Source organism: Calidris pugnax, unplaced genomic scaffold (genome assembly GCF_001431845.1).
Source record: "Calidris pugnax isolate Ruff unplaced genomic scaffold, ASM143184v1 scaffold269, whole genome shotgun sequence".
Lineage (NCBI taxonomy): Eukaryota > Metazoa > Chordata > Aves > Charadriiformes > Scolopacidae > Calidris > Calidris pugnax.
In genome coordinates this window covers 275,007-297,448 of record NW_015091347.1, presented here as the reverse complement: position 1 = coordinate 297,448, position 22,442 = coordinate 275,007, and the positions used below count along the sequence as shown (strand labels likewise).

General features: G+C 48.2%; 1 protein-coding gene across 5 annotated transcripts in view; it reads right to left on the bottom strand.

Annotated features, from left to right (window-relative positions):
• ARHGAP32 (Rho GTPase activating protein 32) overlaps window positions 1-22,442 on the bottom strand; it is a 329,747-nt gene that overhangs the window by 95,206 nt on the left and 212,099 nt on the right. For all 5 annotated transcript variants that reach the window (XM_014961083.1, XM_014961081.1, XM_014961082.1 and 2 more), the window contains 4 exons: window positions 15,451-15,588; window positions 13,258-13,350; window positions 10,822-10,944; window positions 6,861-6,938 (listed from right to left, as the gene is read on the bottom strand). In XM_014961083.1, coding sequence (XP_014816569.1) covers window positions 6,861-6,938; window positions 10,822-10,944; window positions 13,258-13,350; window positions 15,451-15,588 — 432 coding nt within the window. The remainder of the gene's footprint in view (window positions 1-6,860; window positions 6,939-10,821; window positions 10,945-13,257; window positions 13,351-15,450; window positions 15,589-22,442) is intronic.

The following is a 22,442-nucleotide window of genomic DNA, read 5'->3' as shown; positions in this document are numbered from 1 at the left end:
ACAGGGGCACAATCACCTCCCTACTTCTGCTGGTCACACTATTTTTGATACAAGCCAGGATGCCATTGGCTTTCTTGCCCCCCTGGGCACAGGCCGGCTCATATTCAGCCCTTTGGCAACTAGAACCCCCAGGTCTCTTTCCTCCAGGCAGCTCCAGCCACACTTCCCCCAGCCTGGAGCGCTGCAGGGGGTTGGTGTGGCCCAAGTGCAGGACCTGGCACTTGCCCTTGTTGAAACTCATGCCGTTGATGTGATGCTCCCAAAGGTCCCATGAGTTCCTGGAGTGAGGTGGGAGAAATCTCTACGGCTCATTCAAGAGATGCGTTGACTCCTAAGGGTGTGGGGAGATGCCACCTCCTGCCTCCCCGTGCCCCGTCCCCAGGCAGGTTTCTCCTCCCTGCCCACAGAAAAAGGGCTGAGGGGCAGGGAACTGGTGGCAAATGGCATTCAGAGGGAATTTTGCCCAAATCTGTTCATGCAGTTGGCACCGTGCTGCAAATGGCAGTGGCCATCTGGCTGAGGAATGACGTCACCGGTGACACGGCCGCCGCGCTCAGCGCCTGCTTTGCAGGTGATTTCAGTCCCCAGCCAGATGGCTGCTCCTGTGCCCAGCTCCCACATCAAGGCACGGCCACCAGAAATCAAACTCGGGCTCCTCATTTAAGGACAGGTCTTTCCAAAGTGACACCAGCCACAAAAATCGGCCTTCCCAGGCCATTTTTACTAATTCCTGCCCTCCGTTCACATCACACATGTGGTATTTGTTAGAAAATGAGGCAGGAGACAAAAATAAAAGGGTTTAATTAATTTAATTAGTATGAGGAAGAGGAGGCTGAGGGGAGACCTCATCACTCTCTACAACTTCGTGAAAGGACACTGTAGAGAGGTTGGTGCTGGTCTCTTCTCACAGGTAATTAACAATAGAACGAGAGGGAACGGCTTCAAGCTCCAACAGGGCAGGTTTAGATTGAAAATTAGGAAAGACTTTTTCACCAAAAGAGTGGTCAGAGACTGGAACAGGCTGCCCAGGGAGGGGGTGGAGTCCCCATCCCTGGCTGTGTTTAAGGGCCGTTTAGATGCAGTGCTGAGGGACATGGTGTAGGGGAGGACTTTGTAGAGTAGGGGAGATGGTTGGACTCCATGATCCCAAGGGTCTCTTCCAACCTAGACCATTCTATGATTCTAAGCCTGTTTTACTCCTGACCAATCCAAGATGAAAACGGCCCTTTTTTGGGGAAATCTCTTCAATCTTAAAGCCCGTGTTGGGGCTCAGTGTGGAACATGGTCTGCAGCTTCACAACAACTTCAAGCTCACACAAACACAGGCTGGTGCCAAAAAAGTCCATCCTGCTCCAGTTATTCCCACTCTTGTGGGTTGTGTCACCTCCAGCAGCTGCTGTCCTGCACGAGGGCAAGTCCTGAAACTCTACCCAAAAGACTGAATTCTTCAGAAGATCAAAAGGCAGTTGGTGCACGGCCCGGCCCTGGTGATTCAGCTGTCTGAGACACAGGCACTGATTGAAAAGACAAAGCATGAAGAAGAAGAACAAAGAAGGCTGGTAATGTGGAGGTGGCTGTAATTTAGGTAAGAATCTCACAATGCGAGCGGTGACTCACCACCGAGGACATTTGAAAAGAAAAAGGGCTGGAGGAAAAATATCTTCCAAATCGTCTTACTTTAAGCAGGGAGAAAACAGATAAGAAGCCCAGTGGGTTGGTTTGTTCTGCAGAGGATTAAATGCCCCTGCAATGCATCATTAGATCAGGTGGTGGGAGAAAAGGCACCAGCAACTCAAGGAGAGGAAGCTGGAGGAGAAGGAAAGCGGTGACTCATTGCCCAAGGAGGGCTCAGAACTGACTTCCCTGCAGAACGGGAGCTGCAGCTCCAACACAACTCTCAGATTTGCCTTCCCCTTGACGTGTGTCTCTAGAGCTGCCTCATTTGCATAACCCGGAGAAACCTTTAATTTATTCTAATAGATGGGGGACTTGCAGAAACGGATGCGTTTCTGCCCAGACGCACACGAGTCACAGCTGGGTTAAATGCACAAAAAAAAAGGTAAGTTCTTTTAAGTCAAGAAGTCATTTTTTTTCCCCCCATTGAGCAAAACCCTGCTCTCCTCTTATTGAGATACAATTTACAATGTCAGCTGGGGTCCTTTTGTTGTGTGAGTGTCTATTTTTGTCAGTTAGGTTGATGGCTGGACAAGATGATCTTTAAGGTCCCTTCCAACCTAGAAAATTCTGTGATTCTGTCCTTTTGATAAAACCCTGCTCCTTTCCTAGCACAAAGCAAAAACCTGTGAAATAACAACAAATAAACTGCCCAAACATTCAGTCTCTGGACCTCCTGCTTTTATCCACTCTCAGAATCATAACTATCCGGCAAGACAGTTGATTTATTTCATTAATTAAAATGCCTGGATCAACAGATTGCTATCATCTTTACAATAGTATTGTTCCTAAAGTGGAACAGAATTGTTTGCCTGTAATAAATGCTGTAAAGGTTGCCCATATTGCTGTTATATATATTACTATGACATCATTTCTCATCTATACACTCTTTTTAAGTATATATCAGGTGCAATTCTGTATTGAAATGCAACACATCTCTAGGTCTGATGTAACACCAGAGAGAAATTTCCTTTCCCTGGATTCCCTTCTCACTGCAGCACTTAGACTGGTCAAAAAACTCCACTGCATCAGGAAATCCCCCATTGAGCAAAACCCTGCTCTCCTCTTATTGAGATACAATTTACAATGTCAGCTGGGGTCCTTTTGTTGTGTGAGTGTCTATTTTTGTCAGTTAGGTTGATGGCTGGACAAGATGATCTTTAAGGTCCCTTCCAACCTAGAAAATTCTGTGATTCTGTCCTTTTGATAAAACCCTGCTCCTTTCCTAGCACAAAGCAAAAACCTGTGAAATAACAACAAATAAACTGCCCAAACATTCAGTCTCTGGACCTCCTGCTTTTATCCACTCTCAGAATCATAACTATCCGGCAAGACAGTTGATTTATTTCATTAATTAAAATGCCTGGATCAACAGATTGCTATCATCTTTACAATATCTATTGTTCCTAAAGTAGAACAGAATTGTTTGCCTGGAATAAATGCTTTAAAGGTTGCCCATATTGCTGTTATATATATTACTATGACATCATTTCTCATCTATACACTCTTTTTAAGTATATATCAGGTGCAATTCTGTATTGAAATGCAACACATCTCTAGGTCTGATGTAACACCAGAGAGAAATTTCCTTTCCCTGGATTCCCTTCTCACTGCAGCACTTAGAATGGTCAAAAAACTCCACTGCATCAGGAAATGTACTTTTTTCTGTACATTCACAGCTCACGGGGCTTAAAAAACTTGAAACATGGGTTAAAAAACCTCTCCTCTCTCTCTTTTTACAGCCCTGGAATTTGCATCTCTTGGTAGCTGATGGAAATGAAAAGCTCTGAGGAGCACATTTGAAATACATGACAAAAGCCATCAATTCACAGGGAAAACACCTCACAGAATCACAGACTGATATGGGGTTGGAAGGGACCTCTGGAGATCATCCAGTCCAACCCCCTGCCAGAGCAGGGCCACCCAGAGCAGGTCCCACAGGAACGTGTCCAGGTGGCCTTTGAATGTCTCCAGAGAAGGAGACTCCACCACCTCCCTGGCCAGCCTCTGCCAGGGCTTCAAAGTCAAGAAGTTCCTCCTCATGTTTAGGTGGAACTTCTTATGTTCAAGTTTGTGCCCATTTCCTCTTGTCCTGTCCCTGGGCACCACTGAAAAAAGCCTGGCCCCATCCTCCTGACACCAACCCATAGTTGTATTTATAGGTGTTGATCAGATCCCCTCTTAGCCTTTTCTTCTCCAGACTAAGAAGACCCAAGCCATAGAATCATAAGATCATCTAGGTTGGAAGGGACCTTCAAGATCATTTAGTCCAGGGGCTTCTCAAAACCCACTAACTGCATCTTTTGCCTGATCTGATTCCAACCATGAGACACTCTTCCTTACACTCTAAAATACAAGATTATTCCAGCCCTAATTTTCTGCTAAACCAAAATATGGTGCTCTATTTCTGCAGCTGCTCTCATCTCTTGTGTCAGGAGGAGGGCATCCAGCCACGATTCCAGCCAGGCTGATGGCAATGGGGGAGCTTGAGCTGAAAAATGGAATCTATGTCCTGTGTGGGGATGTCCCACACTTGTGATCCATCAGCTCTGTGCAAAGTGTTGGACACAAAACAACAAGAAGTTGTTTTGCTTTGGTTTATTGATTCACTTGGAAGCCAGACTAAAGATTCACTGATCAGCCCGAGTTGTACTAATTACTGATAGTAGGGCAAATACAGTTTTAAAGTTTCCAGGATCAGAAGAAACATCCTGCAAAGCCGTAACACACTTCAAAAAGTAGAACAGTCAAGTTTCTTCCAGAAATACCAATGTGTTAACCCTAGAAACAAATTTCATTTCCTTTTGTCTTTAATCACCAGTGATGCCCTTCGCATCCAGCCAGGATTCCAGCCAGGCTGGTGGCAATGGGGGAGCTCAGGCTGAAAAATGGAATCTATGTCCTGCGTGGGGATGTCACACACTTGTGATCCAGTCCAAGTAGTACTAATTACTGATAGTAGGGCAAATACAGTTTTAAAGTTTCCAGGATCAGAAGAAACATCCTGCAAAGCCGTAACACACTTCAAAAAGTAGAAGAACAGTCAAGTTTCTTCCAGAAATACCAATGTGTTAACCCTAGAAACAAATTTTATTTATTTTTCTCTTTAATCACCAGCGTTGCCCTTTGCATCCAGCCACGATTCCAGCCAGGCTGGTGGCAATGGGGGAGCTCGAGCTGAAAAACACAATCTATGTCCTGTGTGGGGATGTCACACACTTGTGATCCATCAGCTCCATGCAAAGTGTTGGACACAAAACAAGAAGAAGTTGTTCTGCTTTGGTTTATTGATTCACTTGGAATCAGTCCAAGCAGTAATTATTTCTGATAATAGGGCAAATACAGTTTTAAGGCTTCCAGGATCAGAACAAACAACCTGCAAAGCCATAACACACTTCAAAAACCAGAAGAGCAGTTAAATTTGTTCCAGAAATACCAATGTGTTAACCCTAGAAATAAATTCAATTTAATTTTCTCTTTAATCACCAGCGATGCCCTTTGCATCCAGCCACGATTCCAGCCAGGCTGATGGCAACTGGGGAGCTCAGGCTGAAAAACACAATCTATGTCCTGAGTGTCGGACACAAAACAACACAACCCTCACAGCAAAGAAGTTCCTCCTCATGTTTAGGTGGAACTTCTTATATTCAAGTTTGTGCCCATTTCCTCTTGTCCTGTCCCTGGGCACCACTGAAAAAAGCCTGGCCCCATCCTCCTGACACCAACCCATAAGTATTTATAGGTGTTGATCAGATCCCCTCTTAGCCTTTTCTTCTCCAGACTTAGAAGACCCAAGTCATAGAATCATAAGATCACCTAGGTTGGAAGGGACCTTCAAGATCATTTAGTCCAGGGGCTTCTCCAAACCCACTAACTGCATCTTCTGCCTGATCCAATTCCAACCATGAGAGACAACAAGAAGTTGTTTTGCTTTGGTTTATTGATTCACTTGGAAGCCAAACTAAAGATTCACTGATCAGTCCACATAGTACTAATTGCTGAGAGTAGGGCAAATACAGTTTTAAGGCTTCCAGGATCAGAAGAAACATCCTGCAAAGCCGTAACACACTTCAAAAACTAGAAGGACAGTCAAGTTTGTTCCAGAAATACCAATGTGTTAACCCTAGAAACAAATTTAATTTCCGAGCATGTATCGTGTGTCCACGCTGCTCTGATTTTGCAAATGAGACACCATCTGAAGTCCCACCTCTGACACAAAGGCAAGGAAAGCTCTGGCTGATGGGAGAGAAATGCACCCCCGTAACGAACACGCCGTTCCGAGGGGGTTTGCAGGGTTTGGGGATCCCTTGTCCCCCACAGCCCCGCGATTAACGACAGCAGCACCACGAGCTGCATCTGGGGGGACTTTGAGAAGACTTTCCAGGCCAAAACATCCAAGTATCTGGGCTCAACTCTGACCCTCTCCAGAGCAAACTCGGAATTCCACCTACTCACAGGCAGCAACTGCAGGATGAAAATCCCTCCCGCCTGAAATGAGCTGAAACGTGAGACACTGCAGCATGAGAAGGCAGAAACTCAGCTACCCTCAACCTTCAGCAGCTTTTGGGTTTTGTTTTGTAAAGAGAGACTGTTTTAAAATTAAATTTCCTAATGAGAAAATCCAAGCTAGGGAACAACAACTCTTTTGTAAGGAAAGTGCCGTTTTGACGCGAAGTTTTGGAATTCCCAGGTGTGTATAGGATCTTCTGAAAATTCAGCCTAAATCTCTCTGCTGTGACATGCCCAGAGACCACAACAGCACACACTAAATGCAGACAGGGACACCCAGGTCCCTTGGGTGCCTTGTTTGAGCCAGTGGCAGTGTCTTACCAACGGGCTTTCTCCAAATCCTCTATGTTGTGCCTGACCTAGTTTCAGCTGGTGGAAGGGATGGGATGATTTGAACCATGGTGTCAGCTGCCTGGAAGGGGGGGACAACAGAAAATTCCACTAACATCAAGCCAGCTCTTGACCAAAGGGTCATGGCTACCCCTAACGTGCATGGTGGGGTAGGAGATACCTTCTTTGAAGGCCACGTGTCTGCTCTAGCCCCAGTTGAGAGAAAGGGGAAGTCCTCTCACACCACCACAGGGATGCTCTGCTTCTCTCCATGAGTTTTGTGACCACGGGGCAGAGTTCCCTGCTGGGATTTAAGTCACACTCTCACGTCTGATGGTTGTGCCTACCTGAAATCCGTGCTTGCCTCTCCACCAGGTGGTCAGCTCCTTGGGTGGCATGTCAATAACAGACACTATGTCTCCCACCTGCAAAAGATTGGGCAATGTCAGTCACCGCGGCCAGGAGGAAAGCACAATCCAAACCACCACGTTCTTCAGCACTATAAAAAAAACCCTAAAATTTGTGAGCAACTGCATCAAGGCCAACCCTGAGACATCTGCCTTTGGAAAACCAAACCCAGAGGGGGGAGAGCTGCTGCGTTACCCAACACACAGGATACAGCTGTTCCTAAGGAAACCATTCTCAAAGCAGCAGGCTGGCTGCCAAAGGGTACAGAAGCCTTCTGAGGAGACTGCAGGCATCAGTACACGCAGTGACAGCCAGAAAAGCTTTGAAAATATTCTCTAATTTTTGCTACAAGCCCCATATATGCCTATTTAGGCATCGACATACGTCGCCTTGGTTCCTTCCACAGCAAAAAGTCAAGAGCTCCCTTGGTAGTTCATCAACTGGGCCTGAAATCCGTGCTTGCCTCTCCACCAGGTGGTCAGCTCCTTGGGTGGCATGTCAATAACAGACACTATGTCTCCCACCTGCAAAAGATTGGGCAACGTCAGTCACCGCGGCCAGGAGGAAAGCACAATCCAAACCACCACGTTCTTCAGCACTATAAAAAAAACCCTAAAATTTGTGAGCAACTGCATCAAGGCCAACCCTGAGACATCTGCCTTTGGAAAACCAAACCCAGAGGGGGGAGAGCTGCTGCGTTACCCAACACACAGGATACAGCTGTTCCTAAGGAAACCATTCTCAAAGCAGCAGGCTGGCTGCCAAAGGGTACAGAAGCCTTCTGAGGAGACTGCAGGCATCAGTACACGCAGTGACAGCCAGAAAAGCTTTGAAAATATTCTCTAATTTTTGCTACAAGCCCCATATATGCCTATTTAGGCACCGACATACGTCGCCTTGGTTCCTTCCACAGCAAAAAGGTAAGAGCTCCCTCGGTAGTTCACCAACTGGCCAAGACTTTGCTTTTCTGCATTAGAACACGAAGAAGGAGGGGTGGGGTTTGGTCCAAGGAGACCAAATCGGTTTTCTGAAGCTTCTCTCAATCCCATAAAAACAAGTAATAGTGCAATAATTCAAAAGGAAATCGATATAATCAATACTAAATTTGGCTTGGTGGGAATCGAGGTCTCTGTGGCCCCTGTAACAGAAAATGAGATGGGCCAGAACCTAAAGAAATACTGAGCTAAGGCACAGCAAAAGTCATTAACAGCAACGCCCAGCTCTTCCCCGATGTTGACTGCTGGATCTCAAAGGGCTTGAGGAAGGAGATACCACATCCCTTTGTTTCAGATGGGGAGAACCGAGACCCAGAGAAATGGAGTGATTTCCTCGGGGAACAGCAAACCACCAGGAAAGGGAATTTCCATCAAGGAAAACGAGCAGAGAACCCAGGTGTCTCCCTCAGTGCTGGGGAGCAAATGCCAGTTAGAAGTGACCAAATGCCTGATCGTGAAGAGACACTGGGGACGAGGGGACAGACCACAGAGACTGTCACACCATCTTTCACTCCTGTGGTGCCAAGGCTTCTCCCTGCACACACCCGGGAAGCCACACGTGCCTCGGTTTCCCCACTTGCCTCCTGGGGACCTTGTTGGGCTGTGGTGGCAGGGCTGAGTTCCAGCCCTTTGGAAGATGGATGAGCAGGGGGTGCCATCTCACTGCTTGTATTCATCCTGCTACTGAGAGTCTGTGTCCCACACTGCACGTGTCCTCACTCGGATGATCATAGAATCATAGAGTTGTCCAGGCTGGAAGGGACCTCCAAAGGCCATCTAGTCCCACCCCCCCGCAGTCAGCAGGGACACCCCCAACTAGACCAGGTTGCCCAGGGCCTCCTCGAGCCTCTCCTTGAAGATCTCCAGGGATGGAGCCTCAACCACCTCCCTGGGCAACCTGTCCCAGTGCTCCACCACCCTCCCAGTGAAGAACCCTCTCCTCATCTCCAGTCTAAAGCTGTTCCCCTCCAGCTTGAAGCCATTGCCCCTCGTCCTGTCACTGCAGGCCTTTCTAAACAGGTTCTCCCCAGCCTTCCTGTAGGCTCCCTTCAGGTACTGGAAGGCCGCTATTAGGTCTCCCCGGAGCCTCCTCTTCTCCAGGCTGATCCTTGTGGCCCTCCTCTGGACCCTCTCCATCAGGTCCATGTCCTTCTTCTATTGAGGGCTCCAGACCTGCACACAAGACTCCAGGTGAGGTCTCACCAGAGCAGAGTCAAGTGGCAGAATCCCCTCTCTGGACCTGCTGGCAACGCAGCTTTTGATGCAGCCCAGGATGGGATTGGCCTTCTGGGCTGCAAGTGCCCACTGCCTGCTCATGTCCAGCTTCTCCTCCACCAGCACCCCCAAGTCCCTTTCCTCAGGGCTGCTTTCTAACACCTCACCCCCCAGTGTGTACTGATGGTGAGGATTGTTCCGGCCCAGGTGCAGAACCTTGCATTTGCTCTTGTTGAACCTCATGAGGTTCACCTGGGCCCACGATGATGACGTACCCACGGGTCTCCTTGATTAGGGCGTACTCTAATAATTGCCTCGATTTTGAACCCGGCCAAACCCCTGGCAGCACTTGATTATCACTATTATTTTCAATTCCTGCGCTGCAGGACAACGATGACAACGATGTGATCACAGAAACTCCTTTGGGCACTAAATGGTTTCCTTTACACCTTTTTGTACAATGCTGTGAATATTCCATCACTGACACCGCTGCACGGAAACAGTCACAGCATAAAAGGCTGCTTTTTGGGTAGAACAGGTAAGAGCCAGACACTCAAACATTTCCAGAGTCTGATCTTCCACATCTTTGCTCCACAGCAGCTCCGACTCCACATTAAGTAAGATTTTTCATAATAATTTTAGGTTATTGCCTGCTCTTTAAGTTCCGAATTCTTTCATTGTCCAATCCTTTATTTTTCATGGGAGCAGAAGCTCTTAAAAACGGTTTTAGACAGGATGGTTTTACCAGGAACACAGGTTGTGTAAATTGGCCAATGACTAATTAAACTGGCACGTGTCCACACACACGTATGTGCACACACTTCTCCTACACGGCACAGCAGGGCCTGGGCAGGGGCTGCTGCTGCTCAGAGACCCGGCTGGAGCTGTTGGCAGTAGCTGTTTAATCAGAAGATACTAATGCCAAATCTGTATTTTCAAGATGACTGACCTCCTCCCTGTATCCAACCCACTGCAAATTGCGTATTTAACTGAATCTTCTAAGCTTCACCTCTCAAAACATTCTGGAAGTGTCTGAATATATTCCCGATCACAGAATCACAGAATCACATGGGGTTGGAAGGGACCTCTGGAGATCATCCAGTCCAACCCCCTGCCAGAGCAGGGCCACCCAGAGCAGGTCCCACAGGAACATGTCCAGGTGGGGTTTGAATGTCTCCAGAGAAGGAGACTCCACCACCTCCCTGGGCAGCCTCTGCCAGGGCTCTGCCACCCTCACAGCAAAGAAGTTCCTCCTCATGTTGAGGTGGAACTTCTTATGTTCAAGTCTGTGCCCATTTCCTCTTGTCCTGTCCCTGGGCACCACTGAAAAAAGCCTGGCCCCATCCTCTTGACACCCACCCTTGAAGTATTTATAGGTGTTGATCAGATCCCCCCTCAGCCTTCTCTTCTCCAGACTAAGACGACCCAAGTCCCTCAGCCTCTCCTCATAAGGGAGATGCTCCAGGCCCCTCATCATCTTTGTAGCCTCTGCTGTCCCCTCTCCAGCAGTTCCCTGTCCTTCTGGAACTGGGGAGCCCAGAACTGGTCCCAGTGCTCCAGATGGGGCCTCCCCAGGGCAGAGCAGAGGGGCAGGATGACCTCCCTCCACCCATGATGTGCACACCAAGACACACACGACACACTCTTCTGGATATGACAAGAAGGAATCTCAGCTCCTGTCATTACTTACCTCGAAGGACAGTTCATCTGCTGCTTGAGCAATATATCTCTTAATAACATGGGCAGCAGCAATAGCAGGAACGTTGATGGACGACTCCTCGTGGACCAGCAGGTGGTTCCCCTTGTTATCAATCTGAAAGGAAGAGCAGAGGAGACCGTGAGGCAGCCGAGGACGAGCGAGGAGCATTTTCTCCCTGCTCCCCCCAGGGCAGAGACTTCAAGCTGATTCCCAGAGACAGCAGAGCGGGGGGACCCCCCCGAGGAGAGCAGTGGGGAGGGGGGACAGCGTGGGGCAGGAAGGGAGAACAACTCAGAAAGAACATTGCAGAAGGTCCATATGTCCCCATCCGACCCGGGAGGAACACGCTGTGTTTGTGCAGCTTTGTGTACAAACACGACACAAGTGTTTACACCTCCCTTTAATGCTAAATCATTAGAATTGTAATACAAAAGCCATGGCAAAAATTCTCTACAAGGTGGGAGGAGAGATAGAATCATAGAATCATAGAATCGTTCAGGTTGGAAGAGACCCTTGGGATCATCGAGTCCAACCATCTCCCCTACTCTACAAAGTCCTCCCCTACACCATGTCCCTTAGCACTGTATTTAAATGTATTTAATGTATTTAATGCCCTAGAAGAGGCATGAGGTGAGGAGGAAATGCTGTCAAACCCCAAAATAGTGTCACTTTTTATTTTCCCCCACCTTTTTTTCTTTTTTTTTTTGAAGAAAACATGGCTCCCAGCCTTTGCTGCAATCATCAGCCTTTTTTCAAACTTCCTATGTTTTTGTGCTCATGTAAAATTTGTTAAGATTCTCAGTTAATTGGAAAGGTCACTCTGCATAGGCAGTAGGTTTGCTCTGATCTCTAGGTTCCCTGTGTTGCTGTGAATTCTAGGGTTTCATTTTCCTCTCTAACTTCCTTCCAACCCTTCAGGCTGAGGAGTCTTCCAAGATTTTTTCCCCTCCCCAAGGATTTCAGGGTGAAGAGGATTATCAGGCGGGGAAAATTGCAGGAAAATGCACTCAAATCCTTATGGCAACCATTTCAAAACGAATTGCATCAGCCTAAAAATAGTTGTTCCTATTCCTGGTGCACAGCAATTCCATCAGGCAGAGGGAAGACACTCAGATCTCTACCCAGCCCAACCAGCCTTGGACATTCAGCCCCGTTCGTTCCTGAGCTCGTTGTCCAATAAAGTCTATTGTTTAGGATGGTAGAAGACCATTAAGAGGGAAACCAAAGCTGCAGCTGCAATTCATGATGTACAAACAGCACGGGCTCTGTTGAGCATCCCAGCCCATCCACTGACCCCACCACTGCCACCTCCTTTGGTTTGTGGATGGCAGCAGAATGACACCTCTTTGGGTGACAAAACCCAAGCAAGAGGAGAAAACAGCTTCCATATTCTCCTATATCCAGAGTGATAGAGGAGACTGGATATATCTGGATCTGATTCTCTTTGTTCTGTATCTTTTGGGGCCACCTAGACGGTGGCAACAGAATCACAGAATCACAGAATCTTCTAGGTTGGAAGGGACCTCAAAGATCATCTTGTCCAACCGTCAACCTGACTGACAAAAATAGACACCCACACAACAAACAAGGAGCATCATCACTAAACCAGACCTCCCAGCACTACATCAACACGTCTTTTGAACACCTCCAGGGATGGGGCCTCAACCACCTCCCTGGGCAGCCCATTCCAAGGGCTGAGAACCCTTTCAGTGAAAAAATTGTTCCTAATATCCAGCCTGAACCTCCCCTGGCACAACTTGAGGCCATTTCCTCTTGTCCTGTCGCCTGTGACTTGAGAAAAGAGACCGACCCCCACCTCTCTACACCCTCCTTTCAGGGAGTTGGAGAGAGCAAGAAGGTCTCCCCTCAGCCTCCTCTTCTCCAGGCTGAACACCCCCAGCTCCCTCAGCCTCTCCTCATAAGACTTATTCTCCAGACCCCTCACCATCTTTGTCGCCCTTCTCTGGACCCGCTCCAGCACCTCAATGTCTTTTTTATGGTAGGGGGCCCAAAACTGGACACAGCACTCAAGGTGAGGCCTCACCAGTGCCCAGTACAGGGGGACGATCACCTCTCGGGCCCTACTCCCCACACTGTTCCTGACACAGGCCAGGATGCTGGTGGCCTTCTTGGCCACCTGGGCACACTGCTGGCTCCTGTTCAGCCCACAGGCGACCAACACCCCCAGGTCCTTTTCTGCTGGGCAGCTCCTGTAGCACTGCAGGGGGTTGGTGGGACCCAAGGGCCTGGCACTTGGCCTTGTTGAACCTCAACAACAGGGGAATAAGGCTCTTAGGGCAGCATTTCAGTGACACCAGAAGGTCTGAAAGGATTCTACCTCTTTCTGGAAAGGCAAGAGAGCACATCCATGGTTTGCTCTGTTGCTGAGGGCAGGAAATAAAGAACCATCTGAGCTTCACACTGTACCTCCATCCATGTGAGGGCAGGGCCGCAGTTTATCTTGTTGCCCGCGATGGCTGAGAGCCGTGCCAGGTAAGCCATCAGCATCTGGGTGACAAGCTGGAACAGAAAGAAACAGAGCTACAGTTTTCCTGTTGATACACCAGTTTGGAGAGACCATAAATTCTCCATGGGCACAGGCAAGCGTTAGAGAAATATATTCCCTTCTGCAAGGAAATCTGTCATTTGGAGAAGGACAGGAAACTACGATTACACACAAAATGTGTAAAGAACCAGCATTAATAATAATGTTCTTTTCCAGGATATGTAGATTTTCATGCTTTCCCTTGTCAGGATACCTTAAATCTGAAGCTTTCCCCTCATGATGAATTTCACACATACACAAATTATTTGTTTTGTGGCCGTCACACACATCTGAGAACCATTTATAGAATCATAGAATCATAGAATTGCCCAGGCCGGAAGGGACCTCCAAAGGCCATCTAGTCCGACCCCCCCGCAGTCAGCAGGGACACCCCCAACTAGACCAGGTTGCCCAGGGCCTCGTCGAGCCTCTCCTTGAATATCTCCAGGGATGGGGCCTCAACCACCTCCCTGGGCAACCTGTTCCAGTGCTCCACCACCCTCACAGTGAAGAACCCTCTCCTCATCTCCAGTCTAAATCTGTTCCCCTCCAGCTTGAAGCCATTGCCCCTCGTCCTGTCACTGCAGGCCTTTCTAAACAGGTTCTCCCCAGCCTTCCTGTAGGCTCCCTTCAGGTACTGGAAGGCTGCTATTAGGTCTCCCCGGAGCCTCCTCTTCTCCAGGCTGAACAACCCCAGCTCCCTCAGCCTGTCCTCGGAGCAGAGGTGCTCCATCCCCCTGATCATCCTTGTGGCCCTCCTCTGGACCCTCTCCATCAGGTCCATGTCCTTCTTCTATTGAGGGCTCCAGACCTGCACACAATACTCCAGGTGAGGTCTCACCAGAGCAGAGTCAAGTGGCAGAATCCCCTCTCTGGACCTGCTGGCAACGCAGCTTTTGATGCAGCCCAGGATGGGATTGGCCTTCTGGGCTGCAAGTGCCCACTGCCTGCTCATGTCCAGCTTCTCCTCCACCAGCACCCCCAAGTCCCTTTCCTCAGGGCTGCTTTCCAATCCCTCACCCCCCAGTTTGTATTGGTGGCGAGGATTGTTCCGGCCCAGGTGCAGAACCTTGCATTTGCTCTTGTTGAACCTCATGAGGTTCACCTGGGCCCACCTCTCCAGCCTGTCCAGGTCCTTTTGGATGACATCCCATCCCTCTGGTGTATGGACAACACCACACAGCTTGGTGTCGTCCGCAAACTTGCTGATGGTGCCTTTAATCCCCCTGTCTATAACATTGATAAAAATGTTCAACAGTATTGGCCCCAGCACGGACCCTTACGAATGTGGCAACTCAGCCCGACGCCTTGGCAAAGGAGTAAATACTTCAACCAGCAGAAGAAAGGTTTACAAATACACTTAGCAATTTCCCTTCTAGAACAGTAAACTTGTTTTTATTAAAGAGAAGCTGGTGAGGTCCTCCCAGTGCCCAGCAGAGTTGTAGCCCGTAGGATTGTTTAAAACATTGTTCTCCTCAAACAGCTGTTCAATTGTGGTCAATTTGAAACCAAACCTACAGCAGGAGACAGCTGCAGGGTGACATTTCACAGAGCAGAAGAGCTGCTCAACATCTCTGCATCTTACAGATATAAGGCAGATTTTCAGCTTCATGCTGCAAAGAACATATTAAATCAGTTGTATAAATAAAGATGGAGGAGATAGGAATGCCTAAAATATAAATTAAAAAAAGTGAACGCGGGCATTCATTATCCTGAATTTTGCTTCTTCTGCTGAATTTAAGAGACTAGAAACTTTAAATGCTCTTTCACATCACTGAAAAAGTTTTCAAAGATGTAACAAAATTGTTATCGAAGGTACCAACGGGGCAGCTTCTCTCCTGACACCCTTATTTCCATCCCACCTTCAGCAGCACGATAATTCGTATGAACTTGGAGGGCATTTCCCTTTAGATGATGGAAATTGGGGTAGAAAACCCAAAATGATCTTATTACCAATAACCACTTCCCAAATCTAACTCAGGCCGTATTGAAACTGTTTGGTACAAACTTGGAAATATCTCCCAACCCCTTTGCTGGGGTCTGGGCTTTAAGTGTTCCCCGAGCTGAGACTGTACCTCCGGGCTGTCCTTCAGGGCATCGGAGCGGGGCAGCTCTGCCAGCTGGGAGAAGCGTCGGTCGTAGATACAGAGGTGAAGGTGTTTATCCAGCACCCGGAAATCTTCATAGCTCCTCTTCACGATCCAGCTCCTCCCCTGCACCAAACACAAAGAGAAAACCCCACTTTTATCATCTCCCCAAGCAACCCGGGTGAGAGGAGGAACAGGAAAACCCCTGCAGAAATAAGAGAGCATCCATTTGAAAGCAACGGAACTGGCTCAGTAATATTTTCATGGTTTAATCTCTTCAACCCAGCTGTTAATATTCCTCTTTTCATCATTTGGATTTGGATGTGGCCCAGCACCACGAGACCCACCCAAAGCTTCTAACTTCCACCTGTCTTACAAGGGGCTTACAAGGTGTCTTTGCACAAATGTAAATGACAAAATGGACATATAAATAGCATAAAATTAGATTCTACGCAGATAGAAGAACATCCAAACAGGGATCTGAAGGCAGAAGTGAAGCTTGCAAAATTCCTGTCAGCTGCCCCAGGCAAATCTTCAGCTGAATTACAAAAAAAACCAGTCTCTGATGAATGAATGACACGAGCTGGAGATTCACTCCTGAGTGCATATCATTTCCCCAATTAAAATATTGACAAGATACATCCTGCTTCAGGGGACAAGGAAGGGGCCAGGGCAGCACGCAGCACAGTTTGCTCTGTGCAGCTTTTAATATCTAATGACTGCTCCTAAATGCTCCAGGGCCTGTTAGGATCAATAAAAAAAATGCTGTAATAATGTGGCAGTTCACAGGTCAAAGCACTTTACGACCAGTCGTGGATCCTCTAAAAATGAGCCCCTAAAATGAGATTATTCCTGTTTTACAGATGTGGACACTGACTTGGTGACCGTGGACCTCCACAAAGCTTCCCCCCCAGCTTCTACTCCAAGAACACAGCGATTTTTCAGTCTTAAAATCCTAAAATCAACAGGACAGCCATATTTTCAAAGGAGAAACACACTCTGCTTCAGGCTCCCCGTGCAGTTGTCTCCCCGGGGAGAGGAGGAGGAAAACAAAAAAGGATGTAACAGATGTGGCCCTGCTGGGAAAGTCCAAGCAATGGAGTGGGGAGGAGATGCTGGAGGAAGGGATGGGATGGGGTGGGATGGGATGGGATGGGATGGGATGGGATGGGATGGGATGGGACTAAAAGGCAGGGCCAAGGGTTAAACCCAGCACAGGGATGCCCGGTGACCAGCAGGACCAGCAGGGAAAGGGCAGGAGTAAGAGGGAACACGGCATCATATCAATTTTTTTGGGGAAAAGCAGCTGTGAAGTGTGATCCCAGATGTGCACAACTACATCTGGGGGTGGGGGGGAGTCTGGCCCCCCACCTGAAGCACCCTCTTCACCTGGGCTACACAACAGCATGCTCTGCTCCAGCTTCCCAGTCACATTCCTGCTCTCTCTCTATATATATTTATTTATCAGGAATGTTATAAGCATCACTTTCCTATTAATACCCAAATCCTGCGAGGCAAAGCAAACGTGCAGCCCGTGACCCAGCGTACCAGCTACTTGCTGTCAAATTGATTTAAGGCAACTCCAGACCGTGCCCCGTGCCCATAAACTCTGCTCTCACATCACAAGAAACCACCCAGATGTCCCAAACCCACGAAGAGGGCATCTACCCGGGACAGAACCTCTTCATGATTTCCCCAAGTTACAGCATTTTACTTCTTGTCCACAGGAGAAAAACACAAACAGGAGGGCACGTCTAATTATCTTCAAATAAGATGAACAGCCTTTCCAATTTCTCCATCTTTTGCAATTAAAGGGTTCTTGCTCTCTTCTTGAAGAGTCGCCAGCGTGACCTTCAGCTGAGCTGGGTTTAGTCACCCCCATGTAAGAAAAAAACGAGGGAGAAATCACTGCAATCCTTCACTTGCTCCTGCCGGCTGCTCGAGCAGGACATTTCCACACCATCTCCTACTCTGCCCACACAAAAACCACACCTTTTTGTTAAATGATCACAATTCTCTCATTAATTCCACGATATTTTCATTTTAAACGCTGGACTGTAGATTCAGGCATTTTTTTTATCATGAATTAAGACTCTAAGAGTTCAATTTCCAAGACAGGCGTAGTTGGGGTCAGCAGACTCCTGGTCCACGTGCTGTAGACCCCACGGACCACGTTCTCCGTGGGTCTGATGACACCCATTCTACACCATCACGGTGATGAGGCTACTAATCACTAGCACAGAAGCTGATTAATGAGCAGGGACAGCTTACCCCACGGCAGCAGTGGTGTTTCTTGCCCCACCATCTCTCCGGGAGGTCCTTCCCCTGCTGCACGACAACTCCTGGAGCCGGCACAGCCCGAGGCTGGTGGGGAGAGGGAACCCAGAAGCTCCTCTACCTTCCAACTGCAGCACGTCGGTAGCTGCTAAGCAACCAGCAGAGCCAGCCCCGAGCTCTCCCTGTGGAGCAGAGGCTGCCTCCATCAACAGGGTGGTGCACACACCCAGGGGCACAACCACTGCCACCACCCCCAGGTACTCCAGCCCAACGCCTGGAGTCACAGCCCCAGATTTCAGGCTCTTGGGCAAAAGGATCATAATCCAGCCCAACGCCTGGAGTCACAGCCCCAGATTTCAGGCTTTTGGGCAAAAGGATCAGAAAAGTCATGGAATGGTTCAGGTTGGAAGGGAACGTCTCGTTCCACCCCCTGCCCTGGGCAGGGACACCTCCCACCACACCAGGTTGCTCCAAGCCCCCTCCAACCTCCCCTTGAACCCCTCCAGGGATGGGGCAGCCACAGCTTCTATTCCACCCTCACAGCAAAGAAGTTCTTCCCCACATCTCATCTCCATCTCCCCTCTTTCAGTGTCCAACCCTTCCCCCTCCTCCTAGGGCTCCCCTCCCTGACCAAGAGTCAAGGGAGAATGGAGCAGTGGTGGGTCCTGGAGAAACAGGGGCAGCGTGTGTTTGGTGTCCTCAACCATAGAATCATAGAGTCACAGAATGGTCTGGGTTGGAAGGGACCTTGAAGGTCATCATGGAGATGTAGGAGTGAGAGGAGGACAGCAGGAGGAGCGAGCAGAGGAGGGATGGCTCACACCTCCCACCCAGCCAGGGGGGATCACAACCCCCAGCAGAAAGCTATTGCCCCCAGAAAATCATAGAATCATTGAATGGTTTGGGTTGGAAGGGGCCTTCAAGATCATTGAGTCCCACCCCCTGCCCTGGGCAGGGACACCTCCCACCACACCAGGTTGCTCCAAGCCCCCTCCAACCTCCCCTTGAACCCCTCCAGGGATGGGGCAGCCACAGCTTCTATTCCAGGCTCTCCCCACCCTCACACCAAACAAGTTCTTCCCCACATCTCAGCTCCATCTCCCCTCTTTCAGTGTCCAACCCTTCCCCCTCCTCCTGTGGCTCCCCTCCCTGACCCAGAGTCCCTCCCCAGCTTTCCTGGAGCCCCTTGAGGGACTGGAAGGGGCTGGAAGGTCTCCCTGGAGCCTTCTCTTCTCCAGGCTGAACCACCCCAACTCTCTCAGCCTGTCCTCCAGCCCTCCCAGCATCTCCGTGGCCTCCTCTGACCCCACTCCAACAGGTCCATGTGTCTGTCCATCCACAAGGACACTTGTGGGGACGGGTTTCCCTGTTCTTCAATCCCACTCAGAACGACTGTGTGAGTGATGTGTTAGTCTGTCCATCCACAAGGACACTTGTGGGGACAGGTTTCCCATTCTTCAATCCCACTCAGAACGACTGTGCGAGTGATGTGTTAACACAGAACAGAGTTTCAGGAGCAATAATACAAGTTTCCACCCAACACAAAGCCCTAAACATGACTATTTCCTATTATCTTACAGTTTTAAATCGGCCATCACTAAATTCAAAAAGCATAAAGGCTTTAGGTTGTTCTGAATTAATACAGAATTAATACAGAACTAATTCTGTATTAAGCAAAGTTTTTGCAGCTTTGGAGTTTGCGTGACAAATCTTTTGCCACGTTTCCAAGGGGTGCAATTAACTTTACAAGAAGGAATCACTGCAGCAATCCAGGCAGGAACTGGGCACCGTGCACCCCCCAGATCTCCAGTACCAATCACAAAAAAGTAAAATCTAAATTCTCTCAGCAGAGGCAAAGCCGCAGAAACAACAGCGACCTCATTCAAGGTCAAAAATCCTACAACGTTTCACTCTATCAATATAAAAATCCTACATCTTGCTCCCATTTCCTGCAGATTCTGAAGTGCCAGAAGGGTTTTGCGAAAGGGTTCTTTTTTTTTTTTTTTAATTTAGAGAGTTAATAAAATAGTAGAAACAAGTAAGTGACTGTGAAGTTGGTCTCATGTTGTCACTGTGGTTTAGAGCAAAGCTGAACATCACCAGTGCCTCAGGCACAAAATATCCCTAAGGCAAAAATGCCTCCTTCACATTCTTGATTATTTCCATGACTTGTTGATCACCCTCTAATTTTTAATTTAAAAATTATTTTTCCAGTCTTCAATTACTGATGGTCCTGATCTAGAGAAGCACAAGTTTAAATCCCATTAATTTCAATGGGACATAAGAAGAGAGGGGAAAAGCAAACAGTCAAGTGTTTTCCCAGGTTCAGACCTTCAATGACAAACCTAAGAATGACAAATTTCATAAAGAATCAAGTCTCAAATGAAGATTTCAATAATGCTGTAAATGAAGATTTCAATCATGCTGTAAAATAGTTGCATCAAGTGTTTTCCCAGGTTCAGACCTTCAATTACAAACCTAAAAATGACAAATTTCATAAAGAATCAAGTGTCAAACGAAGATTTCAATAATGCCATAAAATAATTGCATGATCTTTATGAGGAAAAATTGACCAGTGACTTAAAACAAACAACCCTCTTGAAGAAAATCAAAGTATTATTTGGAATTTCATGTTACAGGAATGTTCACAATGAAAAGCATGATGACAATTAGGGAATTTCTCATGAAATGGACAATCTGGGTTCATTCCTACCCTTAGTACAGTTTTAGCTGTTCTCCCTTACCCTTCCATGCTGTGCAGAATTAAATGTATGATGAAAGACTGGTGAGATTTCAGCACTGCACAGAGCTGCTTTTTTTTTTTTCTGATTATCAAAGCAAGAGGAAATGTCACGCTAAAAAAATGATTAGAGATTACTGAGCTGATGATTTAATTTCCACTGAGCCAGAGATTTGAACCTGCTGTTAGTAAAACCATTACACCCAGATCGCGGAGGATAAAAAGCCACCCAGGCTTCACGTGGCACGAGACAAGGCTCAGAGGGACATGGATTCAGAACCCCAGCTCCTCATGGAGCAGTGCTTCAACTGTCCTGGTCAAACTCCTCAAGGAGGACAACACACAGCCATGGCCAGGAGAAGTTCACATTGCTCAGCCTGGAGAAGAGAAGGCTCCGGGGAGACCTTCCAGCCCCTTCCAGTCCCTCAAGGGGCTCCAGTAAAGCTGGGGAGGGACTCTGGATCAGGGAGGGGAGCCCTAGGAGGAGGGGGAAGGGTTGGACACTGAAAGAGGGGAGATGGAGATGAGATGTGGGGAAGAACTTCTTTGGTGTGAGGGTGGGGAGAGCTTGGAATAGAAGCTGTGGCTGCCCCATCCCTGGAGGGGTTGAAGGGCAGGTTGGAGGGGGCTTGGAGCAACCTGGGCTGGTGTGAGTTGTCCCTGCCCAGGGCAGGAGGTGGGACTCAATGGTCTTCAAGGTCCCTTCCAACCCAAACCATTCTATGATTCTAGTTCCTTCAGCACACCTCATTTGGGGACATTTGGAGTGAGCAGCATCATCACTCCCTGGTCCCCTCCTTCCCAGCCCCACCACGCAGCAGGGCAGAAGATTCACCACTAACAGAATGACCTGACTTATCCCAGTACTGCCTGGTACTGCTGGATTGGGAAAAGCAAAATTAAGAGGAGGGTATTTAAAACCATCCTTTGCCATTTTCATTCCCATAGTTTAAAAAACCCACCTTTGCTCCACCATCTCTTAAACCCTTCCACCGGTACCAAAATCGTACTCATTTTGACGATGGGCTCCCATTGGCTCAAGGCCAGATCCATATGGGAATAGTTTTATATGGACTTGACTGTTTTTCACTTGGGATCTGGCAAGAGGCAATTCCCCCCCCTCTGTTGTGTACCCAACAGTCCATGGTTACACAGAGACATCCCGCTAACACAAATGAAGTCATCTGCTGTCAGCAGTTGTGAGATGATCCATCTACAAAACAGATGTGCCCAAGTTTCATAATAAAGATTTACAACCTCCTCTCCCCACTATGTCAGAAAAAGCCTGTTTCCAGCTGAATCTGTCCACGCCTGTGCAGATTTGTGTCCATCAGTGCCTCCTCAAGCCAGACATGGTGCTACCAAGTTCCAGCCCAGCTTTCCTGCCCCACGGTCTGAGCGCGTTTTCTCCGTGGCACCCAAAATTTATTTATTTTAAGACAGGGATAGACCTTTCTTTTCTGGTTCAAACGCTTATTTCCTGAGAGAAATCACGGGGATGCTCCCCTGAACTTTTTACCAGTCCACGTGGAGATGCAGTTCAGAAAATGAGATGAAAGTAAATAGTAAAAGTCACGGCAGTTTGACCCCGTCGTAAGAAAACACCGTGTGTTAAACGGCTGGGAAAAGGGCAACATCCAACCACGGGGTGGAATTCTGCTGTGTGGGTGACACCCTCTGGGTCAGGGGGGTCTGTATGTTATTCCAGCACAACCCTTCAGCCCTTTCCCTGTTACAAGTCACGCTGGAGAATGGCTTAAAAATTTAGTCCCAGCAGAAAACAAGACGGATAAAATCCATCGCTTTTAGAGTTCACCCAAGAAGTGTTTTGAGTGGGTGCCGTAGGTGGCCTTGTAGAATCATAGAGTTGTCCAGGCCAGAAGGGACCTCCAAAGGTCATCTAGTCCCACCCCCCCGCAGTCAGCAGGGACACCCCCAACTAGACCAGGTTGCCCAGGGCCTC